The sequence below is a fragment of the Carassius carassius genome, chromosome 7 (assembly GCF_963082965.1).
Source record: "Carassius carassius chromosome 7, fCarCar2.1, whole genome shotgun sequence".
Classification (NCBI taxonomy): domain Eukaryota; kingdom Metazoa; phylum Chordata; class Actinopteri; order Cypriniformes; family Cyprinidae; genus Carassius; species Carassius carassius.
The window spans coordinates 20064283-20079016 of record NC_081761.1 but is presented as its reverse complement, the minus strand read 5'-3'; the positions used below and the strand labels follow the sequence as shown (position 1 = coordinate 20079016).

General features: G+C 42.9%; 1 protein-coding gene across 3 annotated transcripts in view; it reads left to right on the top strand.

Annotated features, from left to right (window-relative positions):
- Nucleotides 1–14734, top strand: part of gpm6ba (glycoprotein M6Ba) — an 80660-nt gene that overhangs the window by 61894 nt on the left and 4032 nt on the right. For 2 of the 3 annotated variants that reach the window (XM_059554116.1, XM_059554115.1), the window contains exons 2-6: nt 3616–3802; nt 4250–4406; nt 8086–8254; nt 8683–8756; nt 9218–9283. In XM_059554116.1, coding sequence (XP_059410099.1) covers nt 3616–3802; nt 4250–4406; nt 8086–8254; nt 8683–8756; nt 9218–9283 — 653 coding nt within the window. Of the gene's footprint in view, nt 1–3615; nt 3803–4249; nt 4407–8085; nt 8255–8682; nt 8757–9217; nt 9284–12166; nt 12425–14734 lie in introns of those variants that run through there. The other variant, XM_059554117.1, reaches the window with a different exon arrangement.

Genomic DNA, 14734 nt, shown 5'->3' with positions numbered 1-14734 from the left:
GACCCTTATGGTGTACTTTTCTATTAGCATGACTTTCTAAAGACCCTTATTCAGTCAAAACCCTCCTAACTCCAATATATGTACAGTTTGAAAGCAATAACAGTAAGGTGAAGCAAAGTATAAAACTTTTTTCTGTTTTCTTACATGCAGTTTGTTCTCTTATGCAAACATTCATCTTGCTCTGATTACATAAGAGGCCTATTATGCTCTAAAAATATGCATAAAGCTTCAACACAAGAGCTGTAAACACATAGTACCCTTGCAAAACATTTTTTTACATCTTGTGTATTAATCTGGTATAGTATTATACATATTGTAAATAATTCTAGACAAATAAATAATTTAACTGCCACTGCACTGCCACAGTGCTTTTTTATGGGTAATAAAATGTAGTTCCTCAGGCAGACACTCAACACACTTTTTCTGTGTACCATAGATGTCTTAAGACCATAAGTTGCAGTCTATCTATAATGCATTATTCATGCATGTGGGGGAGTTGGTGTTGTTTAATGTCTTTGGAAGAAGATTAATATGCAGAGAACAAAATGAATCAGCAGTGACGTTACAGCACACAGAATATTTCTCACTCTTCAAATACATTTTGATTTGAGTGACCTCAGTGACCATAGGCAGAACAGACCTGGACAGAGCATTACATACAAATAAGTGTCAGTAACAGATACAATAAAGGTAGACAGTGTTAAGAGTTATAAGTAGCCGATTAGAAATCAGAACAATATCCCACACAAATATGTATGTTTTTGTATGTGATGTATTTTTGGACATGTATACATTTTTGAACATTAATGTCATGTATATGTATATCCGTCCATAAATATAAAAGACAGACATTGTCAGGGCCCCGTGCGAACCCCAGTCCAGGTTACTGTTGTGGGCCCTCGTTGATCGTGTTCTATTGATTTCTGTACTCTGTAACTCCATCTCTTCACAGCACTTCCTCTTTGACCTAGATAACTTATGATATGAGCTGTTGTTTCATATATAACTTCTTTCCAGGCCTTGGGAGAGTCTGAGGGACTCGTAGAAAAGAAGTTCAATTTGGAAAATCTTTGTTCAGTGATGGATATGCATAATAACGTGAATATGCATAATAAGAAAAATTAACTGTGTATATGTCCAATAAAATTTGGACATAGCCTTGTGTGTTCTTCGCATGAGCATGCATTTTTTGGTGAGGGAGAACTGCTGGCAACTGAATGACAGATTTATCCATTTAATCTAACAGACATGTAAAAAAAAAAAAAGTATATAAACATACATTTTATGTTTATGCATGTTTAAGGTACAAAAAACACATTATTTTTCACAGACTGTAAAATATTGTTTCTCCTCTATGCCCCGCCTTTCTGAAATGCGTAAATTTTTACAAAGCTCGTCATTCTGAAAAACTAGGTGTGCTCTGATTGGCCAGCTATTCTTGCATTGTGATTGGCTGAATACCTCAAAGGTGCGATGGAAATGTTACATCCCTCACTATCCTGTGATGGCAACAGCCCCTCCCGGCACGACAAGACAAAACCAATAAAACCCATTACAAACAAGGCATTTGTTGCATCAAGTGGGGAAATAATTACTAATTATAATGACTTATACTGTCTTTTTATGCATTGCATTGCATATTGCACATGTAAACATAAAACCCATGTCTGCATTTGTGATCAGAGAAACGACAAACAACAAGTGCTACTCTACACTGCTCAAAACTTGCATTTGAATCGTTAGTGGCAAATTCTTTAAATATCAAAACGTACTTACAGGCTGTGAGTCAGAAGCGCCAGACTGTCCTTGCAAATTTGGAATTGCCTCACTTTATAGAAACAGCCTTTGTGCACAGCATTCCCAGGATCAAGAAACAGTCCTCCATAAAATGCACTGCACACATCTGAATATTTAGGTTGAACTGTTCTAGAACAGTGTTGTAAATACAACTTAACTACTGATTTCTAGTTGTGTCCTCTTTTGGAAGACCAAACAAAGTAGTTTCACTTTCACAATGAAACACAAAGTCAAAGTCAAAGTCACCTTTATTTATATAGCGCTTTAAACAAAATACATTGCGTCAAAGCAACTGAACAACATTCATTAGGAAAACAGTGTCAATAATGAAAAAAATGATAGTTAAAGGCAGTTCATCATTGAATTCAGTTATGTCATCTCTGTTAAATTAAATAGTGTCTGTGCATTTATTTGCAATCAAGTCAACGATATCGCTGTAGATGAAGTGTCCCCAACTAAGCAAGCCAGAGGCGACAGCGGCAAGGAACCGAAACTCCATCGGTGACAGAATGGAGAAAAAAACCTTGGGAGAAACCAGGCTCGGTTGGGGGGCCAGTTCTCCTCTGACCAGACGAAACCAGTAGTTCAATTCCAGGCTGCAGCAAAGTCAGATTGTGCAGAAGAATCATCTGTTTCCTGTGGTCTTGTCCTGGTGCTCCTTTGAGACAAGGTCTTTACAGGGGATCTGTATCTGGGGCTCTAGTTGTCCTGGTCTCCGCTGTCTTTCAGGGATGTAGAGGTCCTTTCTAGGTGCTGATCCAGCATCTGGTCTGGATACGTACTGGATCCGGGTGACTGCAGTGACCCTCTGATCTGGACACAGACTGGATCTGGTGGCCACGTTGACCTCGGAACAAGAGAGAAACAGACAAATATTAGCGTAGATGCCATTCTTCTAATGATGTAGCAAGTACATAGGGTGTTATGGGAAGTATTTCCGGTTCCGGTTTACCTAATTAATGCAGCCTAAAAATCCTTTAACGGATTTGGATAATAAAAGCATATTAGTATGTTATGTGTATGCCAGGTTAAAGAGATGGGTCTTTAATCTAGATTTAAACTGCAAGAGTGTGTCTGCCTCCCGAACAATGTTAGGTAGGTTATTCCAGAGTTTAGGCGCCAAATAGGAAAAGGATCTGCCGCCCGCAGTTGATTTTGATATTCTAGGTATTATCAAATTGCCTGAGTTTTGAGAACGTAGCGGACGTAAAGGATTATAATGTAAAAGGAGCTCATTCAAATACTGAGGTGCTAAACCATTCAGGGCTTTATAGGTAAAATACCTATAAACACACAACATCTCCACGACATGACGGCAGTGGCAGCATCAATACTACAGCGAGAATCAAAGTTTCGCCTTCTTTTTTTTTTTTGCGTGAAAATTTGGGCGGTGTTATGCAAAGTGCACTGCCCACTAGTCCATCGGCATTGACATGGCAATATCACTTTTACAAAATCACTTCAAGTTTCCATTCTGTTTTGAAAAAAAAAAAAAGATTGTTAAAAGTGAACCTGATCATTGAACATTCAAAAAAGAGAAATGTATTTGTTAGTGGCTGACATCTGACATGATTGTGTCACAGTGAGGTGTCAAGACACCAAATACACAGAGTTGATAAAGTGATAAAACATTATTTGTCTGAAGTAGTTTATGTGACCTTAATAATCCTAAAGAATAATATGTCTGACACTCAATATGTTCAGTGTTCAAATACAATATTCAAAATGTATGTGGGATAAATTAGCATGGCATTAAAAAAAAATCAAAGTTGCTGTAGTGAATTATGAAACATTGAGTCTCTCTTTTTCCCCCTACAGGCTGCTTCGAGTGTTGCATCAAGTGTCTGGGCGGTGTCCCTTACGCCTCTTTGGTGGCCACCATCTTGTGCTTTTCGGGTGTTGCTCTGTTCTGCGGCTGTGGGCATGTGGCACTTACGGGCACTATGACCATGGTGGAAAACCACTTTTCTCGTGTCACCTCTGACCATGCTACTCTCACTGATGTGTAAGTGTGTTCATATAAACAGCTAATAAATTCACCAAATACCATAAATACTAACTTCCCTATGATAGGTGTTCGTTTATTTTATTTTGGAAGGCAAAAAAAGCTAATTTTGAGGTTATCATTTTTTTTACCTGTTTGCATTCATGTCTATGACATGTTCAAGGGTGACTATGTGCTGAGTAATGACCTCAATGACCTCTTGCTGTGTACATCTTTACTATCAGTGGCCCTAATCAAATCTGCCAAGAGTACATCTGCATCCCCCGCATAAAAGTCAAATCAATCACAATCTAGAACAATGTCCTTTGAACAGATGACACCAGCTCTGAGAAATCTTAAATAAGATCTTAAATAAGCTATGACTATATTTTGGTATCATTTCATCTTAACTAATATCTTTTCAAGTGTTCACATTCATTATAGTTAAATTTTTTCTTTGTTATACAGGGTTCAGATTTTGCAGTACATCATCTATGGAATTGCCTGTTTCTTCTTCCTGTATGGCATCATCCTGTTGGCTGAAGGCTTCTACACCACCAGTGCTGTCAAAGAGATGCACAGCGAGTTCAAGACCACTGTGTGTGGACGCTGCATCAGTGCCATGGTGAGGCCAGTGCGCACATACAAGCATGGACATACAAATAAAAACCCTCACTGGAAAAACATTCTTCTTACCTATGTTTCTGTAAAACTCAAAAAATTTACAGACACATACATTTCAATTAAAATTTCCATCTAGAGGCAGTAAAACACCAAAAACTTTTTTTTCCCTATTCACACAATGTATGGTTATAGGGGCAGGTTATTGATTAATAAAGACTTATTTTCACACATTATTTTCTTTGCACAGTACTATGTTCAGATGTGTAAAATGTTATTAAAAAGTTTTACTCAAGTGAAAGTACAAGTACTCAGTGAAAATTTTACTCAATTAAAAGTACAAGTATCTGGTCAAAAACATACATTATGGGTGGTTGATTGTGATTTCACTTTTTTTTATTTTAGTTAGTGTGTAATGTTTCTGTTTGAGCGTAAACAATATCTGCAAAGTTATGATGCTGAAAGTTAAATGAAACGTCTCTAGGTTACGTATGTAACCCTAGTTCCTCGAGGGAACGAGACGCTGCATCGAAAGCGTTTTGGGGAACGCGTCCAGCGTACGCGACTCTGAATATCGTGTGTAATCAGTCCAATGGAAGGGCGTGACATCACCGACGGGGTGATGTAAGCGACCAGGAAGCTATAAAAGCATGTGCCACGCAGCTGGCGTCAGCTTCGAGTACCAGCAAGCGCCGGCAGGGGTGCCGGGGGTATGGCTCCGAGACGCAGTGTCTCGTTTCCTCGAGGAACTAGGGTTACATACGTAACCTAGAGACGTTCCTCTTCAGGAACTCGAGCTGCGTCGAAAGCGCTTTGGGGAACGAGTCCTAACGCCGCCAGACTACCAAACCCCTGCCTGGTGTGTATCCGAAGAGCACAGCTCAGGACAGGAGGACAGAAGCGCCTGGAGTGACTGGCATATCTAGGCCATAGAACCTAGCAAATGTAGAGGGCGTGGACCACCCTTCAGCGTTGCAGATGTCCAGCATGGATACACCTGCTAAGAAGGCCTTAGAGGCCGCCATACCCCGAGTAGAGTGAGCCTTGGCTCCCGACAGCGGGGGACGACCAGAGGACTCGTAGGTAACGTTGATAGCCTCGACTATCCAACGACTAATAGTTTGCTTAGAAGCAGGAGAACCCCTCTTGGGGGGACCGTAGCACACAAGCAATTGGTCAGTTTTTCTCCAAAGGGCAGCTCTGTGGACGTATGCGTCCAGCGCTCGAACTGGACACATACAATTTAGCTTCGCCTGGTCGGGCTCCCGAAAGGGAGGAGGACAGAAGGCCTGCAGCACTACAGGTCGTGGTGTAACAGAGGGAACCTTGGGAACATATCCCGCTTGAGGGTATATGAACGCTTTAGTCATGCCTGGTGCAAACTCAAGATAAGAAGGGGCCACAGAGAGGGCCTGAAGATCTCCTACTCTCCGCAGAGAAGTAATAGCCAACAGAAAAGAGGTCTTAAGTGTGAGATGTCTGTCTGAGATATCTTGAATAGGTTCAAACGGGGGTTTGCACATTGCCTCTAACACCACAACCAAGTCCCACAGGGGAATACGGGACCGTACTGGAGGTCTCAGCCTCAGTGCACCGCGGAGGAAACGTGTAACTTTAGGGGTGTCTTCCCAGAGACTGACAGTCGAGAAGGGCATGGTAGGCTGCAATGGCCGCCACGTAGACCTTCAGAGTAGAGTTGGTCAACCCTGTAGAGAGCCTAGCCTGTAGAAACTCCAGAACTGTACCAACTGGGCAGTTTACTGGGTCTAGCTGGCGGTCTCTACACCATGAAGTGAAGAGCTTCCACTTCAGGGCGTACAGTTTCCTCGTAGAGGGAGCTCTGGATTGGAGAAGGCTCTCAACAACCTCAGTTGAGAGACCGGCTGCTAACAGTTGTGCCCCCTCAGGGGCCACACCCACAGCTTCCACAGCTCCGGGCGAGGGTGAACTATCGTGCCCTGCGCCTGTGAGAGTAAGTCTGTCCTGATCGGTATCTCCCACAGAGAGCCGTCGAGGAGCGAGACTAGATCTGAGAACCATACTCGGCCCGGCCAGAATGGGGCTACTAATAGCAGACGGGCCCTGTCCCGGCGTACTCTCGCCAGAACTCCCGGGAGCAGAGCGATAGGGGGAAAAGCGTACAGACGAAGCCTCGGCCAGGTCTGTACCATAGCGTCCAGTCCCAGAGGAGCTGGATGAACTAGAGAGAACCAGAGGGGACATTGTGACGTCTCCTGAGTCGCAAAAAGGTCTACTTGAGCCCTGCCAAACACTCTCCATATCTGATCTACCACCCGTGGGTGAAGTCTACATTACCCGGGCCTCTGCCCCTGCCTCAACAGTATGTCTGTTCCCATATTTAACTTCCCAGGAATATATACTGCTCTTAATGAGAGGAGTTTGCTCTGGGACCACACCAGGATCTGATGCGCCAGCTTGTACAAAGGGCGCGAACGCAGACCTCCCTGGTGGTTGATGTAAGAGACCACTGATGTGTTGTCGGTGCGCACCAACACATGGTGACCTCTCAGGTGTGGGAGGAAGTGCTTCAGTGCACGATAAACTGCTAGCATTTCTAGACAATTGATATGCCATGTTAGATGGCGATCGCTCCACAGACCACGGGCAGGGTGGCCACTCATGACCGCACCCCAGCCGGTGAGGGACGCGTCCGTCGCTAGTGTCACACGGCGACAGGGAGCTCCCAGCACCGGGCCCTGATTCAAGAACCAAGGTTTCTTCCACATGTCTAAGGCACGGAGGCAGCGCCGCGTGACCTTGATAGTGCGAAGCGGATTGCCCCTCGGGGAAAATCCCTTGGTCTTGAGCCAACACTGTAGGGGTCTCATGTACAGCAGGCCAAGAGGTATCACGTTGGACGCAGCTGCCATCAGACCCAGCAATCTCTGAAATTGTTTGACAGTGAGTGACTGGCCTTCTCTGACTCTCTTGACTGAGATGAGGATCGACTCGATACGAGCAGGGGACAATCGTGCCTGCATCGCGGTCGAATCCCATACTACGCCTAGATAGGTGGTTCTCTGAACCGGAGAAAGTACACTCTTCTTGGCGTTCAGTCTCAAACCCAGCTCCCCCATATGTGCGAGAACGACATCTTGATGTCGAACCGCAATCTGCTCTGACTGAGCTAAGATCAACCAATCGTCGATATAATTGAGAATGCGGATGCCCTGCATGCGCAGGGGGGCCAGAGCCGCATCTACACACTTTGTGAACGTGCGGGATGAGAGTGCGAGGCCAAAGGTAAGTACTCGATATTGGTAGGCTTCGCCCCCGAAAGCGAACCTCAGAAACTTCCTGTGTTGTGGAAGGATGGAGATATGAAAATATGGGTCTTTGAGATCTATCGTGACAAACCAGTCCTCGGACCTGATCTGAGCTACAACATGCTTGATTGTGAGCATTCTGAACTTCAGTCTCATAACTGAACGATTTAAGACCCTCAAGTCTATAATCGGACGCAGCCCCCCATCCTTCTTTGGAACTATGAAATACCGGCTGTAAAATCCGGACTCCCTGTCCTGAGGAGGGACCAGTATGCATCATACAGTATGCACTGCAGGATTTAAAAACTGTGAGATTATTCTAGTCATCATAATATTAGAAGTGGATATTGAATGGATATGGCTAACAGCCTTCTCTCTCTTTTTTTTTTTTTTTAGTTTGTGTTCCTCACCTACATTCTGGGCTTGGGGTGGCTGGGCATCTTTGGCTTCTCTGCGGTGCCCGTTTTCCTGTTTTATAACATGTGGACTGCTTGTGGAGCCATGAAGTCCCCTATTGCCAATCTCACCTCTGTGGACAATATCTGTGTCGATGTGCGGCAGTATGGTAAAAACCTTGACTGTCCTCAACCGTGAACCATTGCATAATACTTGGTTGTATTTAGCATCAATATAACATCACTTTACAATGGAAGGAGTGAGTTATTCTAATGGAATGCAGCTGTTATTATAGTTATAGTTATAAATCTGTTAGTGTACACTTCCTTTTTAAAAAAATACAATCAGATGTTTCCTTCTATTGCCTTGATATATATATATATATATATATATATATATATAGATAGATAGATAGATATAGATGCATTTGTGTGCATTTGTGTATATATACTGTACATATATATGTATTTAATTTATTTAATTTACATATTTATATTTTATATATATTTTATAATCTATAGTTATTCAAGTGTATTGCTTTATTAGTCTTTTATAACCTTTTAAATTAATGTATGTGATTCATATAACCATTTTTAGGAATCATCCCGTGGAACGCTATTCCTGGTAAAGCCTGTGGCTCCACACTAAGTGCTATCTGCAATACTAGTGAGGTAAAGTTAACTAATTTTTCCATGAAGATCACTACATATATATTGACAGGAAGATCTTTGATGTTTATGGTGCCTAAAACATTAAATAATAGTGGAGTTTTATTTTTACTTTTTATTTTTGATTGAACAGTTTTTTGAAACTTTAGACAATCTAAAAAGCTTGTATGCTGTACAGATTTTTTTTTTGAGACACTAAGAATATTTGGGTGGGGTGGGCAGGGGGGGTTGGGATTGAAATGTTACTAACAATAATCAAAGTTCTTAGGTTTACCTTATAAAAATCAGAAAAGATTTCAAAAAGATTTCAGACAAGACTTGTTTATCCTTAAAAATATACTTTTTAAAGGAAAAGTTTAATAGGTAAATTTTATTTTGAATGAGGAATATTAAATTTTTGTGAAACAAGGTCTGTAGCTCTGTTAGTTGTGTTTAATGGATTTCCTAAACTCTTTTCATTACAGTTCTATTTGTCCTACCATCTTTATATTGTTGCCTGTGCTGGAGCTGGAGCCACTGTGATCGCACTGGTAAGTTTTCATAATGTTTATTTGTTCACTTGTTCATTCCACACTTGTTTTCTTAACAATACAGTCATACAGTCATGTGAAAAAGTTAGGACACCCTCTTGAATTCCATGGTTTTCCATAAAAGAACATAAAAATAAATTATCTGGTCATTGACAAGTCTTACAATTTGGAAAAATAAAACCTCAGATGAACAACAATACATGACATATTGCACCGTGCCATTATTAATTTAACAAAAAATAAAGCCAAAATGGAAAAGAAACATTTGTGACATATTTAGGACTTAAAACAGGAATTAAAGGGGTAAGTAGCAATCAGGCACTGCTAATCAAATGCCTTTGATTAACTGATCATCAGCAAGTGTGTGCACCTCTATAAAAGCAGAAGTTTTGGCGGTTTGCTGGTCTGGAGCCTTCAGGTGTCTGTTAACACAGTGCCAAGGAGTTAAGACATCAGCAATAATCTTAAAGAAGCAATTAGCCTTTCGCCGGCCCCTCCCCCAAAACGGCCATTGTCCAATCACACATCATAGCAACCGTTACTATGTGAGGCAGTTCTGACAAACTTTGACTCCAAGCAAGATGGTGAAGCGGTGCGCCCACTGCGTTTGTAAATCGGACACTAGAATAGAGCTGTAATCGGGCCTTAAAAGTTAGGCCCAACAGGACCCGAGCCCGACAGATTTCGGCCCGAGCCAGACAAGTACATTTTGATTGACAGATTTTTAAAAGCCTGAACTCGTTTACAGCCCGACATTATTCAAATGTACGCACGCACACCGCTCTTTTGCCTTTTGTCAAGAATGAGTCATTTATACATGTTTTAACATAATTTATACATGACTAACGTAATAGGCCACTTGGAAGTTTGAAAAATAAATAAAATAAGTCCTCTGTGACATCGTAACATCTCAGAACTCTAAATAGCCCTAGGTATAGACTCATTTAGCCTATAAATAGGCCAACGCACCAATAAAAATGAGTCTTTCTTAAAAATTTTAATTAAGATAAATTCTAAATTAAGATGGGTATTTGGCAATAACAAAATTAATTAAGATAAAGACTCTGCCTTATTTGCTTCGCCATAGCAGCTGAAATTTAATTAAAGAATAATGCCAACATTAGCCTATATAGCCTATGTCTACATTATGCATTTAAGACTCAATTAGTATTTAGTTATCATTTTTAAAACCTTTACTCACCAAGATAATAATAAAAATAGCTACTCACAATAGACAATAATAGACCATAACATATGAAAGAGAACTTTCCCAGCAGTGCAAGAGCATGACTGGTACACAAGGCTGTGCTGGTTGCATTTGAGGTACAGATCATTGTGTTTCTCAGATTTCGCTTTTTTTCCCTCCACGGCATACTGTAACCCCTTTTGCCTCGATCTGGAGAATATCGCGGAGGTATCACTCCAAAAAAGGTCACTGACACGCACGGGTATACCTCTTCCCGTCATGGCAATCTGTCGCGCTGGTCGTGTTTGACCATTTGTTTGTTGGAAGTAGCAACAGTAACTGAGGGGGGCGGGGCTCGGCGAAAGGCTAATTGTTGCTGCCATCAGTCTTGGAAGAGTGACACTGCCATTTCAAACAATTTAAAATCCAACATTCTACTGTGAGGAAGATTATTCATAAGTGGAAGACATTCAAAACAGACGTCTCAGGAAAGTCACCCCATGATCAGACTGTATAACACTCAGAGAAATGGCAGACAACCCAAGAACTTCACCGCAGACTCTATGGACCTCAGCTAACATGCAAAATAATAAAGTTCATGGCAGGACAATTAGAAGAATATGGGACAAGTATGGCATGTTTGGCAGGCTTGCCAGAAAAAAGCCTCTTCTATCTAAAAAAAAGCATGGCATCACAGTTTAAGTTTGCAAAGTTGCATCTGAACAAACCAAAACTTCTAGTACAATTTTATTTGAACAGATGAGACCAAGGTGGAGATGTTTGACCATAATACACAATGCCACATTTGGTGAAAACCTAAAGAGCATATCAACACCTCATTCCAAAAGATACACATGTTGGTGGAGGGGTGATGATTTTGGGCTTGGTTTAGAACCACAGGACCTGGGCACCTCACAGTCATTGAGCCGACCATGAACTCCATGCCAAAGTATTCGAGAGTCAAATGTGAGGCCACCCATCTGACAGCTAAAGCTTGGCAAAGATTGAGTGATGCAAAAGCACAATGATCCCCCCAAAAAACGGATTTACAATAGTCCAGTCAAAGTCCAGATCTCATCCTGACTGAAATGCTGTGGTGAGAGCTGTGCATAAACAAATGCCCTCAAACCTCCTTCAACTGGAGCAACGTTGTAAAGAAGAGTGGAACGAAATTCCTCCAGAATGATGTAAGAGACTGATTAAGTCATACAGAAAATGATAAATTCAATTTATTGCTGCTATAAGTGGATCTACAGGCAATTGAATCATAGGGTGTCCTAACTTTGTCACACAAGATTTTTCAATTTTGGCTTAACTTTTGTTCATTAAAAAATAACATATATTGTTTTATGTTCCAAATTTTAAGACCTGTCAAGGACCAGACAATTTTTTATTATGTCCTGATACTGAAAACCATGGAATTCAATAGGGTGTACTTTTTCGCATGACTGTATCTAGAATAATTTACTTTGAACTATCTAAAATTGCTCTGGAAGGAATTGCTCTTTGAAGAGAAATTGGTACAATATAGTACTATAATCCTAAATTCTGTCATCAGTTTAGAATCTTTATAGGCACAGATTGAACAACTGTTCTTTCAGTTTGCGAGGTATGTGGTGCAACTTATATTGTAAAGTTGCAATTGTGCATCTAAAACTGTTTGGTCTCACCCCATGGTTTGTCTCTTTTCCATTCAGCTCATCTATGTAATGGCCACAACGTATAACTTTGCAGTGTTACGACAACAGTCACACCACTAAGTTTTGAGTTTTTGTGTAAAGGCAACTGCCAAGTCTGTGAAAGTTGCTCTCAGAGACAGAGACCGAAAGATAGGAAGAGGGAGGACCTGAGTGAGTAAAAGAGGTCAGGAAAAAGGCAAAGGAGAGAAATAAATTGAGAACTGTTAGTTCATAGCATGGGCCTTAATGTATAGACAGTGTAGTGCATATTAATGGTAATGTGTTTCTCTACTAATTGACAAGGTGTGATCTCTTGACAAAACAAGGACAATACATCATACTCACTTAATGTTTTACATACATTTTTACTTAGGTACCAGTTCATATAAAGTATAGCACCTATGGCCAATCCAGAATAATGTAGCTTATTTACAGTTTAAGAGAAAAATGACTTAGTAGTGAGAGTGTCTCTCCATTGTGTCATATTCACCCTGAGGCACCAGTAGTGATAGATAGATGCTATTAAAAAAATGCTATTATTTTTCAGTGCCTTTGTTTTTGTCACGCTCCGAGGGAAGAAAGAGAGAGATGTAAATGAACTTAGAGATGTATTTAATAATAAAGGATAAACTCAAAACAGAAAGGTTTCATTCAGAACATAAATCACATCATAAGAAATAATGCAAAAGCAAACATAAAACAGGAACAAACTTAACTTGTAGACAGACAGAACGGCGGGAAGACTGGTAGATAATACTGTGGTAGAAGAGAGTAGTTTGAGTCCAGTGTCTAACGAGTAGATCTGACAGTGTTCTGATGAAAGTGCTGTGTATATATGGAGGTGCGTTGATGAGGAGCGGCAGGTGCAGGTGATCAGAAGGCGGGTGATTGGGAACGAGTGGGCGTGGTGATGGAACCTGACGGTCTGGATGTGTTGCTGACAGTACCCCCTCCTCCACGGGCAGCTCCCGATGCCCGGGAACGCAGCGAGGGCGGCCGCGAGGTCTGGGAGCAGGACGATCCGGATGTTGTTGTTGATGATAGTCCGAGAGTAGAGATGGATCGAGAATGTCATTGCGAGGAACCCAGGACCATTCCTCGGGGCCGTAGCCCTCCCAGTCCACGAGGTACTCAAACAAGCCCCCTCGCCGCCGAGAGTCCAGGATCTCCCGGACAGAGTAGACCGAAGGGTCCTCCTGGACCTCAGGAGGAGGAGGCACCTCGGCACCGCCAGGTTCTGTGGAGGGAGTAAGAGGAGGATTAGTGGCAGGTTTGAGTAGGGAAACATGGAATATAGGGTGAATACGGTAGTGTGCAGGGAGCTGGAGCTGGTAGGTGACGGGGTTGATTTGCCTCTGGATGGGAAACGGTCCGATGAAACGGGGGCTGAGTTTCCTACAGGGCAGTCGGAGGCGGATGTCCTTCGTGGAGAGCCACACTAGCTCTCCAGGTTGGAAGGTGGGAGCTGGACGACGTCGGACATCCGCAAAGGTCTTATGTCTCCGAACTGCTTGCTGTAGGTGAACATGGGCCGAGTCCCAGACCCTCTCACTTTCCCGGAACCAGTGGTCGACGGCTGGGATGTTGGAGGGCTCCTCCGACCAGGGAAATAGAGAGGGTTGATAGCCTAGTACACACTGAAAGGGAGTAAGTCCAGTAGTGGATTGTTTCAGAGAGTTTTGGGCATATTCGGCCCAGGGAAGGTAACGGCTCCAGTCATGCTGGTCGGAAGAGCAATAGGCCCGGAGGAACCGTCCGAGTTCTTGTATCTTCCGCTCAGTCTGGCCGTTCGTTTGAGGGTGGTAGCCCGAAGATAGACTGATGGATACCTGAAGTTTTTTGAAGAATGCATGCCATACCCGGGAGATGAACTGTGGTCCCCGGTCCGACACAATGTCTTCAGGTAGGCCGAAATAGCGAAAGACAGACTGGAAGAGAGTTTCTGCGGTTTCCATAGCCGTGGGCAATCCCTTGAGGGGAACAAATCTACACGACTTGGAGAACCGGTCTACGATGACTAGAATGCAGGTGAAATTGTTGGATGATGGTAGATCGGTGACAAAATCAATGCCAATGTGGGACCAGGGACGGGCAGGTATGGGTAGTGGCCTGAGTTTTCCTTGTGGTAACTGTCGTGGAGTGTTGGTCATGGCACAGACCGAGCAGGCACGGACATGTTGGGTAACCTCACGGGCCATCCTGGGCCACCAGTACCGGGAACGAAGTGAGAGGGTCCGCTTGCTGCCTGGATGTCCAGAGCCCGGAGAGGAGTGGATGGAGTCCAGAAGGGAGGAGCGCATGGAGGAAGGGACGTACTGTTTCCCTTCTGGACCTCCCGGCGGAACTGGCTCTCGGGATATGGCTTCCTGGAGTTGTTGGTCCAAGTTCCACTCGATGGGGTTGAGGAAGAGCTTTGGAGGAAGGATAGGGTCGGAGATTGGCTGCGGGTCTGGCTGGTAGATACGGGATAATGCGTCCGCCTTCTTAATGTACTCCTCCATGGCCTTCTGCTCCGGGATGGACAGAGGGTAGATCTTACCCTCGGGAAGTTTCGCTCCAGGCAGCAAGTCAATGGCGCAGTCCCAT